The sequence below is a fragment of the Cervus canadensis genome, chromosome 5, assembly GCF_019320065.1.
Source record: "Cervus canadensis isolate Bull #8, Minnesota chromosome 5, ASM1932006v1, whole genome shotgun sequence".
NCBI classification, from domain to species: domain Eukaryota; kingdom Metazoa; phylum Chordata; class Mammalia; order Artiodactyla; family Cervidae; genus Cervus; species Cervus canadensis.
Genome location: NC_057390.1, coordinates 74,574,136 through 74,599,994, shown reverse-complemented (window position 1 = coordinate 74,599,994; position 25,859 = coordinate 74,574,136). Strand labels below are relative to the sequence as shown.

The window sequence follows — 25,859 nt, the reverse complement described above, 5'->3', positions numbered from 1 at the left end:
AGGCGAAGGGAAGGCCCGGCCTGCTGCAGGGCTGGCCGGGGGAGAGGGCAGAGGTGGACATGGCTTCCCCCACAGCGAAGGTGGCTGATGCTCACCCCTCCACAGCACAGAGCCAGGCTTCCCCACAAGAAGGGGACAGGCAAGGACGTCGCCAGGCCAAGAGGAGATTCAACCACCACCGTAGCCAGAATGACAAGTACCGTTTATTACAGTTACATGAATGGGCCCGGTCACCGGCCAAGTGCCATCCCACGGGCCCACAGAGATGAGCACAGTCACAACCCCTTCCCCACCCCCGAGTCGTGTCCAGTCATACACTCCGGGCAGAAAGTCCCCATACGGAACACAGGGCACGGGTCCCCTTCGTCGGGCGGGGGCGTCTCTCCAAGTCACGGACGGGCCCCTCTCGGAGCGGCCAACAGAGCGGCTGGAACATTGTCAAATTAAATAAGCAAGCACAGGAGTTCCCAGGAGCCAGGGCTGGGGCAGGGTGCGGGGTTGTCTCTGGTCCCAGCAAAGGTGTGAGAAACGGAACATCGAAGGTGTCTGAGAGGCAGGCCTTGGCTCCAGGCCTCCGTGGGGCTCATGGCCTCCGATCAAGCTGGACTGGGGCCGACACAGCTTCATCACCATTTAGGAGATGTTCTTTCGAACTTGGCAACACAGAAATTTACATCAGGCCTGGTATGACCTTGGCAGAAGAACCTGCCTAGGTCCAGAAGAAGTTCAGAAACAACAACAACACAAAAACCCAAACAAACCAGAGGTGCTCTGGCCCCCGAATCCATCCCCATGGGAAAGACGAAGCAGAGCTTTTAGCCAAGTTTCCCAATATCGTTGGCATTTAGAGAACAGGCTGGTCAGACACACGACCAGCACAGAAAGAAGCGAAGGCAGTGGAGTTCACATGACTACTTTATATTAAAGTTTATTACATTTGGAAAATCTACTGTACAGGGAAAAACCCATTGGATTAAGTAGAGTTTTGCCAAAAGCAAAAGACTATCACTCTTTGGAATATTCCTGATTCCGGCCCACAGTCGGGCCACAGGAGCTAATCAAAAGTGAGCCTGGTCCGTCCGTGGGGCAGCTCAGTGCCAGGTATACCCAAGATGTCTCTTGTCACTTTACAGGAGAAAGTGTCCCCGAGAGATGGCATCAAAGGGAGGGCTTGGTCTACGGGAGATTCTCTGGGCCCAGCGCCATCTCTCCCACCCTAGAGTCGTCTCTCCTTGATCCTTCCCAGCCTGAGACACCAGGATTCAACTTTACAGGGGCCTCCCCAGTATCGTAGTCGCCCAGGCCATGGCCCTGGCCCCAAGTTCATGGACACAGGCAGGACTGCTCCAAGAGGTGACCACCCATGGAAGCCGGGAGGGGCCAGCCCACCAGTGAGGCCACCCAATAGACATTCCATACCCTGTTGCACACGTGAGCGACAAACTCAAACAACATACAAACTAAACCTAGACATTGGCTTCTGGATTTGGTTCTCCTAGTCAAAAAAAAAAAAAAAAAGAAAAGAAAAAGTCTTCTTAATAACCCTGATGCTGTCTCCTGACCGTAGATTAGGGAAGAAAGATGGGGAATAACCAAATCGACTTACTTAACTTACCTCAGAAGTAACAAAGCCTACCGGGCTATGAACAAAGAAACTAAAGGAAAAACATGTGCAAAAACAAGTTGACATCTAAGTTAGACCTCCCCACGAAACAAAGTGAATTCTGACGGAGCCCTGACCTCCTGGCCCTGCTACTCGGCGGGACACGCCCCCAGGCCTGCTGGTGTCTACCAGTAAGTGCTACTGACGTGTCCACCCTCAGCCACAGCATCTTTGTCCAAAGCAGCGGGGTCCCCTTCTCTCCAGAGCTGGGCCTGCTCCAGCTTGGAGAAACTGAGTCAGCGTGGCAGGATGCCAGGTGCCGTCTGCGGTGGAAAGGTCAGTCGTTCGCAAGAAAGCCCTTGTGCCCAAGTCTTCAGGCAGAAGTCAGAGAAGCAGAGGCGAGGTCCCCTCCCCGGCGGGCCCAGGACGCCACGGGCAAGGGGAGACGCCAGTGGGGCTGGGCGCTCCGGGGAGGTGGCATGGTGGCAGGGATGCAGGTCTGCAGGTCTGCAGTTCTTCACAGAAGAGGCGAGTAGGGGGGGTCTAGCGAGTGGCAGGGGGAGGGGAGAGGTGTCCCCCCCCCATCAGGCGTAGAACTCCTCCTGCTTAGTGGGCTTCTGGTAGGCCCCGCCATTGGCTTGCTTTGGCTCCTCCAAGGAGTAGCTGCCCTCGTCCTTCTTCTTCATCCGGTACAGCATGAAACCCACCAGGCACACGGCAAAGATGAGCCCCACGAGGCCTCCAGCAATGACCCCTGGACAGGCGGGGAGGAGGACAGAGGCCAGCTCAGCTCAGCTGCTCCTGGGGGCTGAGTGGTGGCCCTGCCAGTGATAAAGACAGCCCCGCCCCAGCCCACCTCCACCGCCCCACCCACTGGAGAGAAAACTCACCTCCCAGCACTTCCTTCCGGTCCAGGAGGCCCTGCGAGGCCCCCGTAGCCCCTGTGGCCTCAGGATCCCCTGGGGCCCCGTTCCGTGAGCCAGGTTCCACCGCGGCCCCGGCTGCGTTCTCCCCGGACACGTCAAAGGTGAAGTCCTAGGTGAGGGCGGGGAAAGGATCAGGTGGGTGGCCACAGCCGAAGCTGCACCCAGGTCCATTTCCAGCTTCCTTGGTCACCCCTGCCACCAGCTCTAGACACGCCCAAACCCAGACCTCCCTGGACCCCGAGGTCAGGTCCCTCTGGCCACATCACACTGGACGCTGCTGGACAGTGGCCAAGGCACCACGTCCAGTGATGCAAAGCACATTTTATATGAAAATAAAATAGGCTCATTTCAGCATAATGTGTAAGACTGCCATGATGCTCTAAGATGAAAAGAGAGCTGGGAGAGCTTTCCCTCTTGCCCCAGGGGCGTATACTGGGGAAGCCCTCTTGAAGGGCCTTGAAGGGCCCTCAGGCTCTGGTCTACTTAGTCTGTCCCAAAGCAGGCTCAGCCCTGTGGGCAGGCGGAGGATGGGACCTTGTCTTCACGGTGGGGATTACAACATGCTCATAGAGTACAAGGGGTCGGGTGTGCCAGGGGACCGGGCCAGCACCCTGCACCCAGGGCACTGCACCCCACGAGGGCCACCCAAGGCCCCAGGAAACGCAGAGGATGACAGTGGGCCCGACACCCACCTGCTCCCCAGAGCCCTCTACCACTGGGACCTGGGTGGAGGGGTCCTCCCCAGCCGCGTTCTCAGTGGCAGGAGGACCTCCATCCTCCATGTGGGGCGTGTGCGGCTCCAGATGGCCCCGGCCTGTGGGAGCTGAGGTCTCATGGTGGTCGGGCTGCACGTCCCTGTGGGGATGGGAGGTGGCGGGTCCCGGGGCTGTGGTGGCTCTGGCTGTGGACACCCGGTGAGCGGTCGGGTGCAGCGTGGTCTTGCTGGGTGGGTGGAAGGCCTCCTTCTCCTGGGCGGTGAGGCCAGGCTCCGCCTCTGCCAGGAGCACCGGCCCGCCCCCCTCAGGCTGCTCTCTGGTTGGCAGGACGGTGGTGGAGGCGGCGATGGCGTCTGGGCTGGTGGGCTCTGGAGCCGTGGCTGTGGTCGTCAGAGGCCCCAGGTCCTTCCAGGTGGAGGGTATCTGTGACGAGGTGATATCTGGCAGAGCACCTGTAGGGCCAGAAGCAGAGCTTGTGGGATCAGGGAGGCCCCTGAACATCAAGACCAGCCAAGCTCAGACCCCGGCTCTGACTCCCAGGCCAGCGCAGCAACATTTTCTCCCCGTGAGAAGCCATGGGGCAGAGCTGTGTGTGCATGCTAAGTCACTTCAGTCGTGTCGGACTCTGTGTGACCCTATGGACTAGCTAGGGCTAGGAAAGCTGCCCTTTTCTGCTGCATCTGGAAGGGGAGTTTTCCTGCCACTGCTGAAGCCTGCTCCCTGGGCAGAGGGGTGGAGGGACATCCTCAGGGCCCTGAACACCTTATCCCCAGCACACACACCTCTTGGCCCCTCCCTGCTCCACTTACTCTCCCTCCAGAAAGGCCCAGGTTCCCAAGAACAGAGGCCTGTGTCTTACCTCCCAGATCCCGGGCCCCCTTGCCTAGGCCACTTTCCCCAAGGATGACTGTAGCCCCCGCTTCTGAGGTCTAGTTCAAGAGCACCTCCTCTGGGAGGCCTCCCTGACCACCTCCAGTTCAAGGATTTCACTCCCTCAGGGAAACGGGAAAAGAGGGAAGATAAAGGAACATTTGTGGATGATCGGTCCCCCACCAAGATCTGCATAGTCTCACGGCTCCCAACAACCTTGTAAAGTCAAGATGTTATTCCCATTGTACAAATGAGAAAATAGAGGCTTGGGAGAAGTAAAAAAAAAAAAAAAAAAAAAAAAACCTTTCAAAGGTTTCCCAGGGAGTTAAAAAGGAGAACACGAGCCCAAGTCTGTCTGTGGCAGGCAGCCCCCCTGGGAATCTACACCCTGCCCTCCCCTACCCACACGAGTTTTCTCCTTGCAGCATGGACCCAGTTCTCATTCCTGGCATAACCCTCCAGGCCCAGCCTGACCACCACCCTCAGCCCACAGCCTGCTGACATCCTGGAGGGGGCCCCCACATCTACTCACCTGCGCCCGAGCCAGAGAAGTTGTCATTGTCATCCCCAGAGCCATCCTGATCTTCAGGGGGCATGTTTACGGCCACACTGTGCTGGAAAAAGATCAGGGAAGGATAAGAGTGGAGTCTTCACTGGGACCTGCTATTTCGGGGTCCCCATCCTAGGCAGCTGAGTGCCACACACAAACACACACCTCACACACAGCACAGAAGGAAGCCCTCGGCTCTGGGCAGTCCTCTGGTTCCCCCACACACCCCCTAATGCTATGATGACACAGCCCTGGGCTAGGTACTGGGGGTGCAGAAACCCACAAACTGGGGGTAAGGCCCTTGCCCCAAGAAGCCTGCTCTACCGAGGGAGCCCCAGAACTCAGAGGAGCAAGCAGACCACACCATTCCTGGAAACCCAGGCCTCCATGGGACCACAGCCCACCCTACCCTGAGAATCAGGTCCTGGGGGCCACTGGGAGGGGGCTTCAGGGTTCAAGAGTGGGGCTTTCAAGGGCCCCCTGGAAACATCACAACCACCTGGCTCCAGGGAGGCGGTCCCCAGGCATGCTGAGCATCAAGGTGCAGACCCCGAGGGCCCCATGGGGGCAGGGGGTGGGGGCAGCAAGGATGGGCATGGAATGAGTTGTCTGTGCTAAGACAGGCCTGCCCATGCAGGACAGCCCCCAGGCCTGGCCATGATGCTTGGTCACACACTCAGCCCATTTTCTCATGCACAGGAGAAACTGGGTCCCTCCCTCTTGGGGAAGGAAGGACAGAGCATCCATCAAGCTGGGGACAGATGAGGCTGGTCTAGAAGGGGCCCTAGGCTAAGGAGGCAAATGGGCCGTGGGCTTGGGGTGGGCCCTGTGTGCAAACAGCCGCCCCAGGGAAGCTGCCTGCCTGGGGCGGAGCCCAACAGGCTGCAGGCGCCAAAGTGAACACTCAGACCCAGGCCCTGAGGCAAGGGGCCGCTCCAGCAAGACCAAGGGAGTAGGGGCAGGTGAGGACATTGAACCGGCCAGGGCAGAAACCCAGTCCTGGGGGGACCACACCCACCCCTAACACTGGCTCCAGGAGAACAGGTGAGGAAGGGAGGACCCAGAAGCCGGGTGACAGGAAGAGTAGCCTTAAGTATCCTCTGTAGCAACAAGACTTTGACCCAAATGACCCCGTGCGCGGCAGTCCCAATATATGAGCGGCCAGAACAAAGAAAAAATGAAGAAGCAGGACAGCGTAGTTCAGAGCACACAGGCTTTTGCAAACCCCCTGACCTCTGCCCCTTACTAGCTGAATGGCCCTGAGGACATAGTAAACCTCTTACAGCCTCAGTCTTCCCATTTGTAAAATGAGAACAGTAGTAATATCAAAACCCACACGTGCATGCTAAGTCGCTTCACTTGTGTCCAACTCTTTGTGACCTTATGGACTGTAGCCCACCAGGTTCTTCTGTGAATAGGATTCTCCAGGCAAGAATACTGGAGTGGGTTGCCATTCCCTTCTCCAGGGGATCTTCTCAACCCAGGAATCAAACACACATCTCCTGCAGTTCCTGCATTGCATGTGGATTCTTTACCACTGAGCCCCTGGAGAAGCCTATCTACATGCCAGGATTGTTGCAAAAGTTCAATAAGGTTATGCACAAAAAAAGAACCTATCAGAGCCTGGTTCACAGTGGTGAACCCACCACCCAAGCATCCCACCAACAGTGTCTCTAACTTGCTCCCCGCTCTAACTTGGGGAGCAAGAGCCACTCGGCATGGGAAAGAGGATTCTGGGGCCTGTCCAGGAAGAGGAGGGCTTGAGGTGGGTAGGGTTTTAGGAGAGGAGGGGGCAGAAGGGAGCCAGTACATAGGCAGCTCTGTGCAGACTTGTCAGAGGGCAGGCCCCGCCCAAGGCTGGGCTCCAGGGAACTGGCCTCCTCAGCCCAAGAGGCCTCGCCAGGTCCTGGCCATGGGCCACCCTCTTGAGTGGGGCAGAGCAGGAAGGGACAGACAAGATTTTTGGCCTCCTGAGGCAGAGCTAGACCAGGTGGAGGCTCCATCCAGGGACCCAGGTCTGAGGGAAGCTTCAGACACGTGTAGAAACTATGAGGCTAGAAATACCACTGAGCTTCCTTTGAAAGTACAAAACCCACACTGTACTTCCTCCCATCTCCACAGCCCCCCAAGAAAAAGATTTTGGTCGCTTTGTCTGAGCTGCCATGGCCCATTCGAATGCATAGATTCACCTGCACCCTGGGCCACATCCTGTCTGTGCTGTCCCCTGGGGTGCTTCAAACACCTGCCCTGCCGCCACGGAGCTTTAAGGCTGCCCTAGGCTCCTGGAAGGCGACCCCGCTTCAGTAACAAAGAACCCTGCCCCTCAGGCAGGCGCAGAGTGGGTACCCCCACCCTGACATACTGCTGCCCCAGGCCCCCAGCAGATGCGCCTGACAGGACAGCTTGAGGGGGACAAGCATTCAGGGGCCCCCACCCACCCACACTCACTCACTGAGACCCCCTGCCTTCACTTCACCCAACACCCTCAAAGGTCTGGAGGAGACCCTAGGTGGTGATGCTCCATTTCCCGCCCTTGGAGAGAAAGCTGGAGCTGGAGCTGGGGGCCAGGGCTGCAGCCACACCAGCCTGGACCACACGCCGTGAAGCAGAAGGTAGCGTCCCCGGGGCCAGGCCCTGATTCACGGACAGGGCCTCTGAAGCCTGCGGAGAACACAGTGCGCTGAGACCCCTTCTATCCTGGAGGCGCCGCCTGAGACACAGGCAACGCCAAAGAGGCCCAGCCTCTCACCTACACAGAGGCCCCGACAGGTTAGCAGTTTCCCAAGAGAAGGGTTTCCTCTCAGGACGAGATAAGACTTTGGATTGGCCCAGTCCCTAAAAACAATTTGTTCCCTCATCTTGGCTGGGCTTATCCCGCTGCGATCTTGTTTACACAACAAGCTCTTAAGCAAACACTTTCTCCCCTGAAACCAGCTCCCAGGCCTCAGGGCAGCCTCTCCCCTTTTTGGGCTGGGTATCCACTGAGGGGATGGGCCGCAGTGACCTCCCAAATCTCCAGCCTGAGCCTCCCCTGAGACAGCTGCAGCTCCCAGGGGAGGAAATTAGCAGAAACTGCTGAGGTTGAACTTGCCTCACCAGGTGCCCCGCTGACGCTGGAGGCTGGGAGACTTCCGGTTTCACTCAGCGGCCCGGCCATGCTAAGGGCCTGTGGTCAGCTGCCTCCAGGGCCCAAAATAGGGCTCTCCTGGGCACGGCCTCTTTGACGCTGCCCTGAGACCACTTGGCCAAAACGCAGGGATACCAGGGGCGGGTCGGCCCAGTTTGGAACCCACCTCAAGCAGTTTGGGAAGACAAAAGGGAGCCAGCTGGACCTCTAAGAAAGCCTTTAGCCTCTGTAAGGCCCAGAAAACCAGTTTTACATACAAGAAATCAAAAGCCCTATGAGTAGGTCTAGACAGTCACATACTTAGTCTGCTCAAAGGCAAACTTAGTCTGCTGAATCTGGTCCTTCCCACCCCCAGCACAGACACTGGAAGCCCAGGGCCTGAAAGGACAAAGCCAGGTGTGGCTGGGCATCTGGGGCAGATAGATACACAGAGGCTAGGGCACAGGAAGCCCGAGAGGAACAGACAGCCCACCTCGTCTAGGCCACACTGATCTCCGGGCCACACCGAAGCTGTGAGAGGACTCCCCCCCAACCCGAGAGAGGACTTGGGGTTAGGGGTCTGGGAAAGCAAGACAGAGAGTGTGAAAGGAGAACCTGGTCTCTTGATACTGGAAGTATTTTCCATCCCTTTCCTCCTGTTAGCCTTTGATTTGAGGCAGGCAGAGCTGAGATTTAGCCTCTCCTGAGATAAGGTGAAGTTGCTGAGTCTTGTTGACTCTTTGTGACCCCATGGACTGTAGCCTACCAGGCTCCTCCCTCCATGGGATTCTCCAGGCAAGAATACTGGAGTGGGTTGCCATTTCCTTCTCCAGGGGATCTTCCTGACTCAGGGATCGAACCCGGGTCTCCTGCATTGCAGGCAGACGCTTTAACCTCTGAGCCACCAGGGAAGATAGGGTGGGGTCTTGCCCACGGCCACCGGGCAGTGAAGTGTCTGCACACTCACGGGCAGTGCTCACACCCCCGTCTGCCATCTTTCCCTCTGCCCTGCCCCAAAGGACCACATTCCCTGATAGCTCAGCTGTTCTAAGGGAAATTTGCTTAAGCCTCATCCCTGGTGGCTCAGATGGTAAAGAATCTGCATGCAATGCGGGAGACCTCTGGGTTCGATCCCTGGATTGGGAAGATCCCTTGGAGAAGGGAATGGCAACCCACTCTAGTATTCTTGCCTGGAGCATTCCATGGACAGAGGGGCCTGGCCAGCTACAGTCCATGGGGTCACCAAGAGTTGGACATGACTAAGTGACTTTCACTTCACTTGCCCAAGTCTCTACAATGTTCTGCAGGCCCCAGGAGTCCTGGGATGTGCACGTATTCCTCACCGAGTAAGGGTTCCCAACCCCTGCCCAGCAGGGGAGACCCTGGTGCTGGTCCAGCTTCAGAGGTGGAGAGGGGATGGACAGCATGGCCAAGCAAGGGTCAGGCTCATCAGGGGTTGAGGGTCTTCATAACCAGGCTGCCTGCCATTCCCAAGAGCATGTCAGGACTCTGTGGGCAGAGGGCTGGCAGAGAAGCTTTGAGAAGGCAGCCTCAAGGGGAATTCTCTTCTGGTCCAGTGGTTGGGACTCCATGCTTCCACTATAGCAGGCACTGGTTCCCTCAAGTCCACTCCTGCCATCTCTCACCCGCAACTGGCCATAGGAGGGCCTGGGGCTGTGTGATAGCATTCCTCCAAGACACCTTGGGCATGTGCATGAAAGTTCCTTGGGACAATCATACATCGTGATACCAAGTGGGCATCTCAGATGTTCAGGTGAGGGGCTTCTACTTCCAGGCTGACCAGAGAGGTTGCCCATTCTGGCCCCTGACCCTTGCCACACCATCAACCCATAGCCACCAGGTCCAAAGATTATGGTTTCCAACCCACACCCTCAATCACTAACATATCACTCACTACTTGATGTGAGTGATGGATAAACACAAATCCTGTAAAAGCTGAGGTCACATAGGAAAAGTACAATATCATGCAAGGTCACAGATTCTGACAGTAAAGAGGGTCTTCAACTTCAAAATTCAGGGGACCACAATCCAGGGGTTTGCGGGAGAAGAGAGGATAAGAAACGGTATGATCTTGACCCTGGTGAGCTCTCAGGGTACAGCCCCCACTCCAGGAGGCTTCTGGAAGGGGGAATCACTTAGACTGGGGCACAGAGGGTCATCGTCCTGGAGGCGCTAGGGGAGGATGGTGAAGCCCCCAGCCAGAACCCAGAGAGGTCAGCACTCAGCTCTGAGTCACAACCTCAGCAACACTGCAGCCTCACTGGTATGGCAGACTGTGCAGCCAAGCGGAAAAGCGGGGTCTAGGTGTCTGTTGGTTGGAATGCTCTGTGTGGTGACAGAGCTTTGGCCACTGTGGTGGAAGCCCAGCTCCTAAGTCCACAAGGACCAAGTACTGCCCCTTGTCACAGGGCCCAGGTCACCGACTTCCCCAAGCAGCCAGCCTCGGTGTCAGCGCCGGGGCTGAGGACAGGAGGTGGGGGGCCCAACTGGTTCCAAAAGCCCAGGTTGAGGGGAGAAGAGAGGGTAAGAAACATAGTTTTCTTACATTTCATGAGAATGAACGAACATTTCATGAGAAAATGTACTTTTCTCATGAGGCGGCCCTACAATCACGCCGGGATAAACATCCTCGTCCCATCCCATCAAAATCCCACACAATAGCAGGCATTCTCGAGAGGCTTAAATGAGATTCATGGTTTTTTTTTTAATCTTTTTTACCAGTTTCTTGGTCAGATCTATGGATCTAAGGAGGGGGAAAAAAAGCTGATTTTTCCAAACCCACACAATTCTCGGGGGCCGAAGTGTCTAAGCTACAGAATCCCAGCTGTCACCCCTGACCTGTGTAGCAGGATGCCAAAGTGGCCAGAGGGGACATTCACACCATCATCTGCATTCAGGCTGAGGGCTCTCTTCTTTAAGGTCCCTAAGAACTACCAGGAGACTGCTGGAGAGGAAGTCTTCTGAGCTCCATCCCTAAGGCAGATTCAGTGGGTTGGGGGCAAAGGCCTAGGACTCTGCATGTTGCAAGCTCCAGCTGCTGTAAGCAGTCTGCAGACTGCACGTGGAGAGCAATAGTCTGGACAGGAACAGGTCTCACTGGGAGTGGGCTGGAGGAGATAAGACCCCCAACTCAGGGCCCGGGTTTAAAGAAGAGGTACCAAGTAGCCCCCAAAACATGCCCTAGAGGCAAAGTGATCTGAGAAAGCTCTAGAACATTCTCCCTACACCTCTGATACACCCATTCTCTGTAGTCAGTACACCATGGCGCCTGCTTGGGCTGCAGAAGAGCTTCACCGCAGAGTTGAGGGGACCCCTCCAATCCCAGGAGTGCAAGAAGCAGGAAACAAAGACAAGCCAGACTCTTCTGTCCTGAAGCTGGGCTGGGGCTCCATCCTGCCTGCCTGGGCTGAGCAAGGCCCCCTTGGCTCTCCAGGCAGCTCTCATCTGGTCAGCTGGCCAGATGCAGGCTGAAACCAGCAGGGAGCGAGTGCAAAGCCGTTCCTGCCCTCTTTGGGGACCCCACCAATGAGGTCAAGGAGCAGAGAGGGGACCAGGCGCTGCAGAGCCATGGTGCTGTCTTCCCAGGGTATCTGCACACCCCGCGGTGGCAGGGAAGGTGAATGTTACACACCGCCAGTGCCCTCCTGCCGCCCACCAAATGCCCTGGATGGAGCCCTGGGCAGTGTGGCTTGTGACTCTGCTTTCCCTCATTAGAGGGATCATTTGCACCCCTTCTGTTAGCCCTGGCTCACACAGCCTATGCACAGACCACGCAGGCCAAACCCAGAGCATCTTGAATCAAGGCTCTCAGAGAAACGACCACAGGGAAGGATGTCAGAAGAGAAACAGCCCTGACTAGGGAGCCACCCCAGGCTAAGATTCCTTTGCTGGGTGACCTGGGCCTCTGCCGTCTCTCTGGACCTCATTCCCATCTGCCTAATAGAAGGGGTTCAGAGCTTGAAGAACTCTAAACCTTCTTAGGGTTCTGACAGGCTAGGCTGGGATCTGCAATCCCAATTCATCAAGAGTGAGGCCAGAGTGGGGGCGGGGGGTGATAACTTGGCCACAGCCAGCCATGCGGGAGTGGGTTAGAGGGGTAGGCCTGCAGCCTAGGGCTCCCCCTGCCTGGGACGTCACGGTGGTAGATAAATCACTTCCTCTCTGAAGGCTTCTTCCCTAACTTGGGAGCTGTGCTGCAGGGGATGTGTGCTTAGGCATTGAAGGGATTCAGATCTCCCGGCTTTGGCCTCAAGACCCTGAAACCTTCCCCCAACCCTCTTCACTTCCAGGAGGGAGGGGCCCCATTGGTGCCTCGGGACAGCATCAGCATTTCCAGCCTGACAGGCACGGCGATTTATCAACTTACCAGGAACCAAGTCAAGCTGGGACCTGCCGAGGGGTGATGGGTATGGCCCAAGACAGGAGGGGCCCCCGGAACAGACAGGCGGGGAAGGGGGGGCTTCTGCTGCTCTCGCCCTTAGATCGTGCTTCTGTCAGGGCACCAACAGGGCCCCGAGGAGGAGTGCTTTACAGGGGGACCTCCTGGGCACGTACCCCCCACCACCACCCCCCGCCCCCGACAACCCCACCTTAGCCATTTCCACCCTGCCACTAGGAGACAGACCTCAATCCTTTGGGGGATTTCAGGGCAGGGCCGGGTTGCAGGGTGCCACTCATACTTGGCTTAAAGACCCCCTCTGCAGTAGCACGTCCTGCAGGGCACTGCGTGTCAGGGCTTTCAGAAGGGGGACCCAAGGTCAGGTCAGAGAGCCCTCCTCCCTTGGAGTACCTGGGGTCAGCGCTGTGTTGAGGGAGGGGGGGTTCCTGGCAGCCAGAGCCAGCCTCGATGCCCAAGTCAGGTCAGAGCTGCCACCAGCAACCCCCGTAGCCACCCTTCCAGAGGGCTGGCGCCTGCCTTGCTGCTGCGTGCCGAGACTCGTCTTAGAACAGGCCCAGTGACGGCTGGGTGTGGGGCCGTGGAGCTGGGAGACCAGTTCCTCGGCTTTCCTCCGCCTGCCAGAACCTGGGCCAGGCAGGGTAGGATTCCACTCGGGCGTTGAGCAAGGCTAGCTTGGCCCAGCCTGCATCCATGTCTGCTGCTGCTCCAGGATCCAGACAAGGGGGTGGGCAGGGGAAAGGGACCAGACCCGGAGCTGGAGAAGCTGGGCTCTTCTCCCAACTCACTGGGTGACCTTGAAGAGACACCTTGCCTCAGGCAGCCTCTCTGCAGAGTAGGGGCTTGGCCGAAGGCAGCAAGAGGGCTCCGAGACCCAGGTCTGTGACTAGGGAGTCAAGGCCCACCCTGGAGGGGCAGCCAACCCTCAAGAGGGACTCAGCAGTAAGGGGCACTTGATCACAGTGATTCAGGGTCACCCCTCTCCACTGCCCCAGAGGGTGACGGCCTAGACAGGAGGCTGGAGATGTCCCAAACCGAAGTGACTCTGGGGATGGCAACTGTCAACCCACAGGGACAGAGACAGCAGTCCAGACTCCCACAGCCTCTTCCCTCCTCGGCCCAGGCCATCTCAATGAGACAGCTAAGGGCAGAAAGCTCATGGCAGGATCCCCAAGTCGTGCCCGCCGCCCCCCTCCCCTCCATGAAGGCCCCTCGAACTGCTCTCTGGCTGATTAATCTCCAAATTCAGCCTGGCCTGGGGACCTGATACCTCTGGCATATGGACTTCGAGAGCCATCCTCCCCCTGCTCCGGCTAAATAAAGTGTCCTCAGGTTTCAAGGAGGCAGAAACTTGCAGCTTTTGACACACCTGCAGCCAGACAGGGCTCCAGCTGTGGGGATGGGGTGGGGTGGGGGGACGAGGCGGGGAGCACTTCATCCCCAGATCTCCCCACTGTGCAGTTGCAGACCATCCCATTTAAGATGCAAATGCCTCTAGGAGGGCTGAAGGGTGCTAGTCACTCACAGGAGAGCAGAAATCAGCTCTAAGGGGAAGGGCAGTCTGGCACCAGGGCACTGGGGATGGATAGGTGCTTTGGAAGATGTGAAGGGATTGCAAAAAGGAGGCTGAAAGATGCCAAGAGCACATTTTTTAACCTGTGTCAGAACACTGTTGCCAGCCAACCCCACACCCAAGAAAGGACAATGAAATTCCCTTTGCTCCTGCTTAAGTCACAGGTGTAGATGGCTCCTCTTCCCACGTCCAGAAGGAGAATGGGCCAGTCTGGGAACCTGCCTCCGGGATCAAGTAGGAGACAAACCAAGTAGGCACTAAGGCTGCTCGAAGCCCAGAGACACAGGAAGGTCAGCGTGTCCTTGAAGGGTGTTCTACGGCAGAATGGAGCCAGTACTTTCTGGCCTGAATGATGGAAATAAGAATTTTCAGTGAAAGCCAGGTGCCAATAGGTTGGGCCCTTTCCTCAGACTACTGGTAGGACCCTCCCCTAACCGACAGCAAAGCAGCCTGAGCCCCTTCACCGTCAGCCTGCCCTCCTCCAGAGGCTCTTGATGGCTGGAAGGTGCGCACAACTTCAAATGCCCAGCGCTGAATTCCCAGGCCCTGGCAGCCTCTGCACAAGGTAAGTGCTAAGTTGGTTAAAAGGAGGACTGTGGGACTTCCCTCGTGGTCCAGTAGTTAAGACTCCATGGTTCTGATGCAGAGGGCACAGGTTTGATCCCTGGTTGGGGGAATTAAGATCCCACATGCTGAAAAGCACAGCCAAAAAATTTAAAAAAAAATTTTTTTTAATAAATTAAAAGTTTTAAAGGAGGACAGTGGACTGTAGCCCCAGTCTGAGGAGCTCGGAGAAACCCCAGAAATGGGACAAAGTCATAACACCTGCTCAGGGCTCAAAACAGCTATGAGGCAGAAGGAAGAACCAAGGATCTGACCTGGGCTTTGGGGGTCACTTGAAAAATAGATCTGACTTAGGCCTTGGGGCAGAGGCAGGGAGTTGGGCAGTGGTGGGGACAGTGACCACAGCTAATATGTCTTGAGTACTATGTGCCAGGTACTAGTCTAAGCACCTTACCTGAATGAATATACTTACACCTCAGGATGACCTTAGATTCTAGTCCATACCCATCTCACAGATGAGGAAACTAAGGCAAAGGGGTCAAATCATCTGTCCCAAGGCATACAGCCACTGAAGTGGTTAGAAAGAGGGTCTGGGGCCAGGCAGTTTTGCTTAGGGCTTCTCTGGTAGCTCAGAGGGTAAAAGAATCTGCCTGCAAGGCAGGAGACCCAGGTTCAATCCCTGGGTCAGGAAGATTCCCCTGGAGAAGGAAATGGCAACCCACTCCAGTATTCTCGCCTGGGAAATCCCCATGGACAGAGGAGCCGGGTGGGCAAAGAGTTAGGACACAACTGAGCGACAGACACACACAGTCTTGCTCCAGCAGACATGCAGTTAACCACCCTGTCCCAGGCAAGCTCGAGGGCTCTCTGGCCCTCAGGAAGAAAACAGCCATCATTTCCACTGGAGGCAGCACAGGAGAAAGTGCAGAAGGAAAGAAGACCCTGGCGTGGGGCCTTCCCCGTCCACCCTGCAGCCCAGCCCTGCTCCCAGTCCAAGGCACCCCTGAGTCCACAGTTCTGCCCACAGGCTACGGTCCCCCACAGCCACAGAGCCCCGCTCAGCTGGCCGGAGAACCCACCCTGGTACCCTGGGGTCCAGGTTTACCAGACCTCCTGCCACTGCCTGCCAACCCAGCCCACACCTTCCCGGGGCAGGAGCCAGCCCCTGGCAGAGGCTCAGGCAGAAATGAGCAAAGTCTGGCCTGCCAATCAAGGCTCATATTTCTGAGAAGGGGCAAAAGCCATGTTTGCAGGCCTTGCTTCGTCAGCACTGGGGTAAGACCAGCCGGCCATTCACGCTGAGTGCCGATCCCACACCCGGGCCAGGTCAGACTGAACCCCTCCCCCAGGTCAGGGCCATGGGGGCTCTCTCCAGGGGACTCCCTAAGCAGTGTCAGTCCCAAAGCTCTCCCAGACTTGCTCCTCAGAGGCCAGATGAGGAAGCCGCTCCCATCCCACCATACACGGTATTTCACAGGATCTTTCCTAAAGCCCTCCGAAGCAGGACTTGAAAAATCGCAGTTTTACGCAGCAGGAAACTGAGGCTTCGCGGCAGGTGAAGAATCATGAACAAGATGCTACAGGGAGGAGGCGGTGAGCCTGGTGACGGTCAGGGCTGGCCACACTCCGCGGCCTGTGCTCTTCTGGCCTCCGTACAACACCTCTCTCTGCTCCGACACCTGGGAGAGACTAACTGAGGCAGACCTGCCAGCCAGTTCTGGGTCCCACCTTGCCTGCCCAGCTCGAAGGCTTCAGGACCCCAAATGGGGCCCCAGACCTACCTCAAAGGCAGGCAGACTCAGATATTCAGGCTCAGCTGCTGCCACTGAACTGAACATCCACCGGATACCCAGCCCCTAGACAAGGCTCTGGAAGGATGATCCTGTTCCCGGGGTGGGGGGGTCCAAGGGAGAGGGGTGAAGTTGGGGGTTCCCCACTTCTCACAGAATTCCCAGAACCCAGGGGGGCCTCAGCTACTGCTTCAGGCTCACCATGAAGACCTCGGAGTCGGCTTCCTGGCCTGAGCCTTCTCAGAAATTCACAACAACCAGGCCTGCCGCTCCAGGGACACTCTGCACCTACCCTTACCCCTCAGACCCCTGTACCCTGCTTCCCAGGGCCTGGGGAGTGGGTGGGCGGGAGAGAAGGCAGGGGCAAAATCTGGGGGTCTCTGCTCAGCCTCTCTGGCCCCATTCTCGGGCTCTAGTCAGCCAGGAGGTCAGGTCCCCCAGGCCCTACCCACCCTCTCCTGGAGGAGGGCGCCCACCACAGACAGCAGCGTCCCCCAGCGCTTTTCTCTGGGAGAAGCTGGAGCAACGTCAGCCTCCACCACAGTCTCAGAGGCTCCCGACACACCCTGCGAGCCCAAACCTGGCCACTGTCCCTCCAGACACTCCCCAGAGACGGGACTCCGAGGCCCCGGCTCGTGCCATAGGCAGCAGGGGTGCTGAGAAGCTGCTGGAAATTAGAGCCAATGCAAACTCTGTGCCCCTGCCACGGGAGGGACTGCCACAGTCAAGTCCCCAACCAGGTCAGACGCGGCCAGGGCATCACATGTGGTGTGGAAACTGCAGGGGAAGGCCTCGGGTCCTCCTGAGGCCTCCTGGGGCCCAGCACACACTAGCAGCTGGGGTGGCCAAGTCACCTGAGCCCTTCAGAAGTTCCCTCCCACCTCCCCATGTCCCACCCACCCTGCACCAGGCCCCAGAACCCCATCTCCTAAGCCTGCTGTGAGAAGGTGGGGCAGACGGCACCCCACGAGGGCCAGCATGGCCCCGGGACGCACCAGGTAGCCACATGGGCAAGACTGTGACTCCAACGTCCCGCGGTGCGACAAGTCTCTGAACACCTCTGGAGATGAGTGGCGCCCAAGAGTCATCCCAGAGCAGGACCGGCAGCCTCCCCGAGTCCTGCTGCCTTCACTGGGGAGCCCCTGCCCTAATTCGGAAAGCGTCCCGCCTCACAGCCTGTGCTCCTGATTGGAGGGGCTCTGGGATGAACCCCTTTCTCAGGGTAAATGGCCTCTGGCTGTCACTGTCCCTCTGGTCTGTCTGCACAGACTGATCGACCCTCCTGCCTGGTCTCAGTAATGGCGCCCCTCTCTCAACACGCGCCCCTGGACCAGGCGTGGACCTTTCTCCAACTGCTCAAGGCTGTGCACACAGCAGGCACCCAGGCTCGGGGCTTCAGGTCTGGTCAAGCCAGGGAGACTTCACAACCCCCCTGCTCGAGGCAGAATTCTCCTGAGGCAGCAGGCCCAGACGCCCACCAGTCCCGCGACACAGTCACCAGATGTCGATGTCACCAACACCCCGATGCGTGGCTGAGCCTCTGCCCACCCGCGCTCCCAGCACCCTCCCATTTCACACGTGGGCTCACCGAGGCCAAGAAAGCCCCGAGCAGGATCACTCAGCAGGACAAAGGGTCAGGGCAGGAAGCCAGGCCCCCGAGCCCTAGCCAGCCTCGCGCACAGTGGGCTCGAAGACAAGGCTGGTTGGATGAGTCTCCAGGGAGGACTCATGGGCTGGGTGACTCAGCTGATGAGCGGAGTGATAAGCACGCCCGCCCTCCCCACTGCCCCAACCTGCCCAGCACTGCTTCCGCTCCTGCCGATGAGCGGACGGGGTTGGGGGGGGTGGGGGAGGTGGAGGTGGCCAGGGGCCTGGGTGTGTGCAGGGAACACCACCCAGCCCGTCCTTGCCCAGGGGCCTCCGTCCACCTCCAGTTCCCACACTGAGCCCTAAGTCCACCTCCTCCAAGCAGCCTGCCCTGATTTCTGCCCCACAGATGACCCCTCAGTCAGCTCATGCTCCCTCAAGTCCCTGGAGGAATAAAGTGGGCTTGAGCCCCTGCTAGGTAGCCCCCAGTGCCACCTTCACCCTTCCCAGGACAAGGTATGTCTGCTGAAAGCAGGGAAGCGAAGGGCCCTTGAGTGCCTGGGGGAACTGAGGTACAGAGGGGCAGTGACCTGCCCGACCACACAGGAGAGGGTTAAACTGAGACCAGGAGGGACCTGGTGTCCTGGCCGCCCTTGTCTGTAGGAATAACTTCCACGGACTTCTAAAGCTGCAGTTAAAAGGGAAAAGACTGTTGAAAGGGAGGGAGAAAATGGTTTCCTGCGTTTTGTGGAGGAAGTTGCAGACGGGTGGTGAGCAGGTTTCCCCAAATCTCAGACTGCAGCCTAACCTACAGGCAAGCTCAATGGGGAAATCAAGTTAGGACGGGTCAGGCAGGGCCCAGCCATAGCTGCAACCCATGCAGTGGGCCCACCACTCCACACCTGCGTGAGCATGCACATGCACACACACATACACGCACACACACACAAACTGTCTCTCGTGGGGCTGCAAGCCTCAGGTGAGTCACTGGGAAGAGGAGTTTTTCCCAGGGCTGAAGGCCAAGGAAGGAGCAGCCTCTCCATATAATTAGGCAGAACCACAGAGCCATAGACACAGGAGAGAGACCCTCAAGGCTTCTCTCTCCTGACCCGATGACCCCGCTAGACCCATCTTGGCTCCCCAAAACAGCACGGTATGACAGACAAAAGGACTCTTTCAGAGAAAGCTTAGACCACCCTGCCCCGGGTGCCCCCTCTGGGTACCAAGTCCTGGGGAGCTGACCAGGTGTCCCTGTCTTGGACCTGGGCATGGAGGGGACTTTCCAGTGCTGACATCCCACCCAAGGTCAGCATCCTGAGGACAGGAAGAGGTGGTAAGCTCTCACAAAGCCCCTCTGGGGGGCAGTGGAGGGGGCTCCCGTGTCTACCTGGAGCCGGAAGTTGCAGAGTTGCTAAAGTGACCCCTAGCACAGGGTCATGTCCTTGTGCAGGGGGACGCCCACATGCTTGCCGCCCCTTGGCGCTGCCAGGGCAGTCATGGCAGCTCAGAGAGAGGTTCCAGAACGTACCCTCCCATCGAAAGCCCAACCTCTGCTGGAACAGCTGAGAGGGAAATGACACCACGCTGAAACTGTTCCAGGGTACAGGATCCTGGCGCCAAAAGCCCTCTTTCCACAGACTCCGTTAATCCCATTCCTTCTCTCCAGACACATTTACGCAGGCCCTCAAGGAGTGGCTTTCAACCCAAGCCTCCAAAATTCGTTGTTGAAAAGGAGGAGGAAATCAGGAAATCATTTGTTCTATAAAATTCCCAGGGTTCTGGGACTAGAAATCATTTAATGACCAACTCTTCATGCGGCTGTTTTCACAGCAGCATTGAAAAGGCCGGGAGGTGAGCCCAGCACAGGAACCAGGAGTCCTGGGTTCTGGTCGCCCCACAGGAGCCACAGTGCCCACTTTCCAGACTTATAAAGGATCTACTAATCCCACAGACGTCTCCCCAGTGCCCACGATGAAAGTCAGCGCAGGCTGGCTGCTACCCTGGGGACAAGCACAAGGGCAAGCCTGGTAGGTTTCAGCCAGCCTCCTATGCTGGGTTCACGGGGGAGACTTGCCAGTCCTTCCATTTCTTCACGCCATACACATGTGCACAGGCGTATGTACAGATCCTGGTTCTTCCACATTGGCCCCTTGTAGGGGCTCACCTCTGCAGGCCTCATCCACAAAATGGGGACAGTGACATACATGATAAAGGTTTGGGGTAAATATGAAATTAGGATGCAGGCAAAGCATATAGCACTCAATAGTAGACACTCGAAGATGACCCTAGGGACTTCTCTGGTGGTCAGTGGTTGGGACTCTGCTTCTGCGAAGAGCACAGGTTACCCTGGTTGGGGAACTAAGATCCTACATGGCCTCAGGCAAAAAAAAAAGAAAAAAAAGATGACCCTAATTCTTTCAACAGCCAACTTTCCTCTCGCATTTTCATTACCAAACACTTTCACACCTTCATTATGAAATGAATACGCAAATGACAGAATAAGCTTTGCACGGGACATCAAGACTCAGCAGTGAAGTGACTCATCTGAGATTACATGGTAAATTAGTGGCAAAGCAGAAACCCAGTCCCAAAGCTCTACCTTACCCAAAGCTGTTTCTGGCCTGTCAAACAGTATGCATGAACTGTCACCCAAATAAAACACGGTGAGAAAAGGGAGACAGGACCCAAGCTAAGAATGAGGGCCCTTGCCAACCAGGATTTAGAGTGAGCTAGTCTCACCGGGTCCAGGCTACCTGTGACTGGCAAGTCACTTACAACTTCAGCCAAATGGAAGAACCGAGAACATGGGGTCATCGTCAGGTGCTTGTTTCAGAGGTCACTGACATCTGAGTCCCGCAAGGACCTCCCTTGACAGCCTCTTGGTTATTCTAGGTAGTATCGGGACAACACAGAGGCCCCAGCTGGGCCTCTGAAGGCACAAAATCCATGTATTACATATCATGACTGTTACAGGTGAGACCCTCACTCAGCACTGAGAACTCTTGTCTTAGAAATAATTCTAACAAATCCAGCAAGTTCCTTAGTACCGCTGGAGAAAAGTGCCAATTAGAACTGAACTGAAAAGCTGCCGGCTACACTTTAGGTCCACAAATGTCACTTTTGGCTGCTATCAGACAGGGATGGGAGAGGATAAAGAGCAAACCAGAATTCCAAGTGTACCAACATGAGGGCACCAGGCCCAGGGGCAAAGTGCTCTTCAGAGCTCAATAAACCCAGGAAATGAATGCCGTAACCTAACATGGTGACAGCTATGGGGCCCCTGGCATCCAGAGATCAAACTATGCTTAGGACTGTTTTGTTAATAAAGGAAGAGAAGTAAGTGTTTCAGAAAGTCCTGCCCAAAGTAAGAATATTTTTTAGGGTAATACGGCTTCTCAGCTTACTGAGAAAACCTGGATACCAAGGATACCTCATTCTCAAGGGATTTTGGAATTCAAGATTCTGCTGCAATAAAAAAAAAAGATTCCTCCATAAATACGCCTCCAAAATTCAAGCTTTTCATTAATTTTTTCCAGGCTCCTCTCCCTTCTCATCCCTCTCCCCACCAATCTGGGTTAATGAGATCTTACTGGAACCCACCATGAGCCACAGGTAGAGACTCAGACCAGCCCCACCCTCCCTGTGGAGCTGAAGCCAGGAGTGACATCACCTCGAGGAGGCTTGGAGCCCAGGCAGAGGCAGTCAGCGCCACCCCCACCCCCCCGCCTGCCCCCGCCCCCGCCCACTCCACCAGGCCGAAGGGAAATGTCTCTACTAGCCCCCATAATTAAGGCAAAAAGGGATTTTATGCCTTTCAAGAAAGGGAAGAGAGAAAGAGAGGGAAACAGCAAATAACTTTCCAGAACAAGCAATTTTTCTTGCATGGCAGAAACAAAAGACCACGGGGATCTCACACAGGCAAAACCACACACAGAAACCTTTTAGACAAACCTGTTCTCGTCTCTTGGGAGTGGTTTTGAGCAACCTCCTGCTCCAGCAGCCTTCCCTTGTCCAAAGTCAGGCGCCCAGGGTCACACCCCACCTCCCTGGTCCCCAGGGGATTCTGACCTGCTTCCCATTGGAACCAAAGTGAACCCTGAGAGAGGCCAGACCTCTGCAACTGGTAGACACCTTCTCCTATCCTGGCAAATCCCACTGCCATATTTATTTCAGGAAGAGGGCAGAAGAGGGCTCTACTTTTGCCCCCACTCTGAACCAAATACAGACAGCCACTATTAAAGGGAGAGAACACGGCTGGGAAAGAGAAACCAGACTAAACTTTGTAAATAGGGGGGAAAAAACCAAACCCTAAACTCTGAGCCAGAGTCTGACCCCAAAGATTAGTGCTTTCAGGCTCAGCTCAACCACTCCCTCCAGGAAGCCCTCCCACCACCACAGCTCTAATGAGTCTCCCTCCTCCCACCCAGCTTTCCCCCCCCCCTCCAAACTTAACTGCCTCTGGCTCTGCTCTGCCTTTCCACAATGTTTCAGTTTCTAGCTGAGAAAAAGAGAAAAAAAAACCAGCTGTCTGCTCCTTCCCAGCACACAGGAAAACTCTGGGAAAGTGGTCCTCAGAGGATCTCTAATCCCATCTGCCTCCCAGTGTTAAAGCCCGCTCTGGGATCCCCGCTCAGAAGTATGAATGGCAGCTTCCCCTAGGCCAGCAAAGAAACCGCCGCTACCACTCCTGACTCTGGCTGGAAAGGGGTGAAGTACTGCTGAGGCCCCGTCTTGAGCCTGGAGAGAGTGTGGAGCAGCCAGGCAAGGCCAGGTGGGCCAGGGAGGTGAGCCAAATACCTCCACCCTCTTCTCCAGAGTATTAGCTGTGGGTTCAAGATGCAGTCTGAATCCCTAAGAAGCCACCGCACTTCAGGAGTGAAGGAGAAGAAGCCAGATGCCAACTTCTTGGGTCTAGGAGCCAGGAGTGCTCTGGACACTCCGCTCAGAAATCTTCTCTGTCCCCATGGCTCCCCGAGAGAGGGCAACCCACGGGCACACACTCCAACTCATCATTGATCCAAGAGGCATTACGGACCAGTTCCTCGACTCCAAAGTGTTTCCAAGCAAAGCAAGAAGGCACTTCACAGATCCACCTGAAAAAACACCTCACCTGAACCAGACCCTGAGAAAAATACCCCAAGGCTCTCAAGAGCTGGGAGCTACCATTATTATGGAGGGACACGCTTACGGAGAATTTTGGCGTTGCCCAGAGACTTGTCCAGATAATAAATTATAAGGAGAGGGCCGGGGTACCCGCGCCCCGGGAGCCGCTCCTTCCCCTCCCACGTGCCTCCTTTTGCCAGAGCTAGGGAAGTCGAGCCGTCCAGATGTGGTGGCCAGAGACCGCCACTTCCGGAACGGCAAGAGCCCCTCGTTCCGCACCTCCCCTCTCCATCCCCCCCGGGGATGGCCACACGGCCCGCGGGGAGGACCCCAGGACTCCAGCAACGGGTGTGGGGGCTGGGCGATGGACGCGAGCACCCCGCGGCCAGCGCTGACACCTGGCGGCAGCCCAGGTCCCAGGCCACTTTCGGGCCGGCGCTGCGGGGCGGTTCCCAGGAAAGGGTTACAGGGGCCGAGAACAAAGCGCCCCCTTTGGGGAAGGCGGGCCAGTGGACGGCGGCTGGGGCGGGAGACCACTTTCTGGGGACCCTCAGGATGCTCTTTGTCGGCTAGGTCCTTCTCAGAGAGGGGACCCACCCCTCGCCAAAGGTGGATGCTGTAGTCCTTCCCAAAGGCCTCCCCTCCAGCTCCCGGCTCCACATTTGTCCCCCTTTTCCTCCAGCTCCGCTGGGCGGGCCAAGGGACCCGCCTTCCCTCCGCGCGGCTCCAGCACAAAGCCAGGCCGGGGGAGGGGAAGAGCCATTCCAGGGTCCACTAGAGTGGAAGCCGCTCGCGCGCCCCGGAGGTGCCCAGCGCCGGCTCGCGCCCCTCCGCGGGCAGCACAACTTCAGCAGCCCAGAAGTTGGGTTCTTGCAGATCTCTAGCGTGCCGGGGCCAACTTCCCGGAATCTCCCGCTACCAACTCGGCCTGGCTTCTCTGCGGCGGCCAACGGATAGCCGAGGACCCCACCTCCGCCCGCCCGCCCTCGTTCGCCGCGCAACCCTGGCTGGGGCTCCCGAGCGAACACGCCCGCCTGCTCCCGCACCGACAACGCGGCGCCCAAACTTGCCTCCGCCGAGGGGCCAGGAGCCGGGGCTCGGCGGGTCTGGTTTGAATTAGGGTCCGCGGGCGGGGCGCAGCTGCCGCGATCACAACATCCTCCCGGGTCACCGGCGGGGGGCCCGGCCGCAGCGGTGCCCTGGACGACCGGTTGGGAGCCGGCGACCCCAGGCGCCTTCGCCCGTGGAGCCGTTCCTATATAAGTGCGGAGCTCCCACGCAGGTTCCGCTCCGCAGGGCTCCCCAGGCTCTCGCCCAGAGAGGCGAAACCCTCACGGCGCCCCCGCCCCCCACACCCCCATGGCAAGAGACATTGGAGAGGGAGTCCTGATTTCGGGACTCCGGGGCCCGGAGCCCGCCGGGCTAGCGCGGGAAGAAGGGAAGTCCCTGCTTCCCCTCCCCCTCCACGTGTGCAACAGCCGGCATCGGCGGGTCTGCCAGCCCCGGCTTCCCGCCGCCTCGCAGCCCGGCCCCGGGCCGCACTCACCGGGAGGGCCGGCTGTAGGCGCAGCGCCAGCGCGCAGAGCCACAGCCAGAGCGCCGCGCGCCTCATGCTGCCCGGACCGGCGGCTGGAGGAGAGCGGCGAGCTGCGCGGGTCAGGGCTGCGCCGCGCTGCGCGGACTGCGCGGGGCTCCGGGTAGGTGCCGTTGGTTGCGCTGCGCGCAGCTCCCTCGAGCGATGCCCAGCGCGCGGCCGTCCTAGGTGAGGTCTACGGATCCGCCCGCTGCTCTCCGCTGCCCTTACGGCTGGATTCCTCTCGGATCAGCTCTGCTCCCGCCTGCACCTCTCCCGCCGAGCTCCGCCTTATAATAAACCCGCAGGCCCTTAGCCGTTGCAAAAACTAGCCCCCCACCCCCAGCTCTCCAGGTCTCGGGGCCAGCCCTCGTCCCCACCCCCTAGGACCCCGCCCCCAGGGCCCCGCCCCCTGAGCCACGAGGCCCGGCCCCCCCCACCCCAAGGAACGCCCCAACCACTGCACCCCCCCCAGCCCCGCCCCCGGCCCGTGACGCGGGGCTGGACCTCGCCTACCTGCGGAGCCCTGGTCCCCCGCGGGCCGTGGCTCCCCCGCCTTTCAGCTCCGCGGCCCCCAGGTTCCCCTGTGGTGGGGGCTGGGCGCAGTCCTTGCCTCCCTGGCCCAGGGTTTGGAGGCTCTGCCCGGGAGAGTGGCGGGAGGGGCGGTAGTTGGTCGTCGACTCTGGGCTCCAGTCTGCAGCGCCCTCTGGGAGCGGACGCCGAGCGCCCTCCAGGTGCGTAGGACTCCCAGGCAGGAACACTTTCGGAAACTGTTGGGCGGGGGGGGGGGGGGTCCCCGGGGTGATGGGGCCTGAAACCGAGGGACCCTTCCCTGGCTGTGGATGGAAGCGCTGTACGCCCTTCACCCAGTCTGCCAGTGCTGGAAACTCGGAACCTTATTTTACACAAGGGGAGGGGCAGTTAAAAAAAAATTTTTTTTAATTGAAGAACAACCAGCCACCTCCGCCTGCCGATGGGGGGAAAATTTTTTAAAAGGACTTTTCATTGTCTTTCTATAGAAAAAAAATATGTGAAATAGATCGCCAGTCCAGGTTCGATGCATGGGACAGGGTGCTCAGGGCTGGTGCACTGAGATGACCCTGAGGGATGGGATGGGGAGGGAGGTGGGAGGGGGGTTCAGGATGGGGAACGCATGTACACCCATACATTCATGTGAATGTATGGCAAAAACCACTACAATATTGTAAAGTAATTAGCCCCCAATTAAAATAAACACATAAAATTAAAAATTAAAAAAGACCTGATTTAAAAACAAAAAATGCCCTCTCTTCATCCTCTGGGGTAAAAATAGAAATAAACGGCTCTGTGCCGAGGTGACCTCCCACCTGCAGATCTGAGAAGCATCACTGAGGTTCTTGATCTTCATGATTCCCCGAGAAACCCTGGACCTGTGTTTGCATCACCAATCTGGAACCTCGGTGCAAAAAGACTAGGGAAGGCCTGCGGGTGTGGTGCAAACA

The 25,859-nt window shown here is 57.6% G+C and overlaps 1 protein-coding gene across 1 annotated transcript; it reads right to left on the bottom strand.

The window, feature by feature from the left end:
* Nucleotides 1-185: 185 nt before the first annotated feature.
* Nucleotides 186-24,719, bottom strand: SDC1 (syndecan 1). The gene is made up of 5 exons (XM_043469303.1): nt 24,352-24,719; nt 4,648-4,729; nt 3,222-3,697; nt 2,494-2,638; nt 186-2,357 (listed from the first exon to the last, which is right to left on the bottom strand). The coding sequence occupies exons 1-5, from the start codon at nt 24,415-24,417 to the stop codon at nt 2,188-2,190; spliced, it is 939 nt and encodes a 312-aa protein (XP_043325238.1). The 5' UTR covers nt 24,418-24,719; the 3' UTR covers nt 186-2,187.
* Between the last annotated feature and the right edge of the window lie 1,140 nt (nt 24,720-25,859).

Excerpts from the sequence above, each read along its gene's own strand:
- SDC1 (XM_043469303.1), bottom strand. The coding sequence starts at position 24,417 with ATGAGGCGCGCGGCGCTCTGGCTGTGGCTCTGCGCGCTGGCGCTGCGC. Across the intron at positions 2,639-3,221 it reads TAGAGGGCTCTGGGGAGCAG|GACTTCACCTTTGACGTGTC; the intron begins GTGGGTGTCGGG and ends GCCCTCACCTAG. Across the intron at positions 2,358-2,493 it reads CCGGAAGGAAGTGCTGGGAG|GGGTCATTGCTGGAGGCCTC; the intron begins GTGAGTTTTCTC and ends CCGCCTGTCCAG.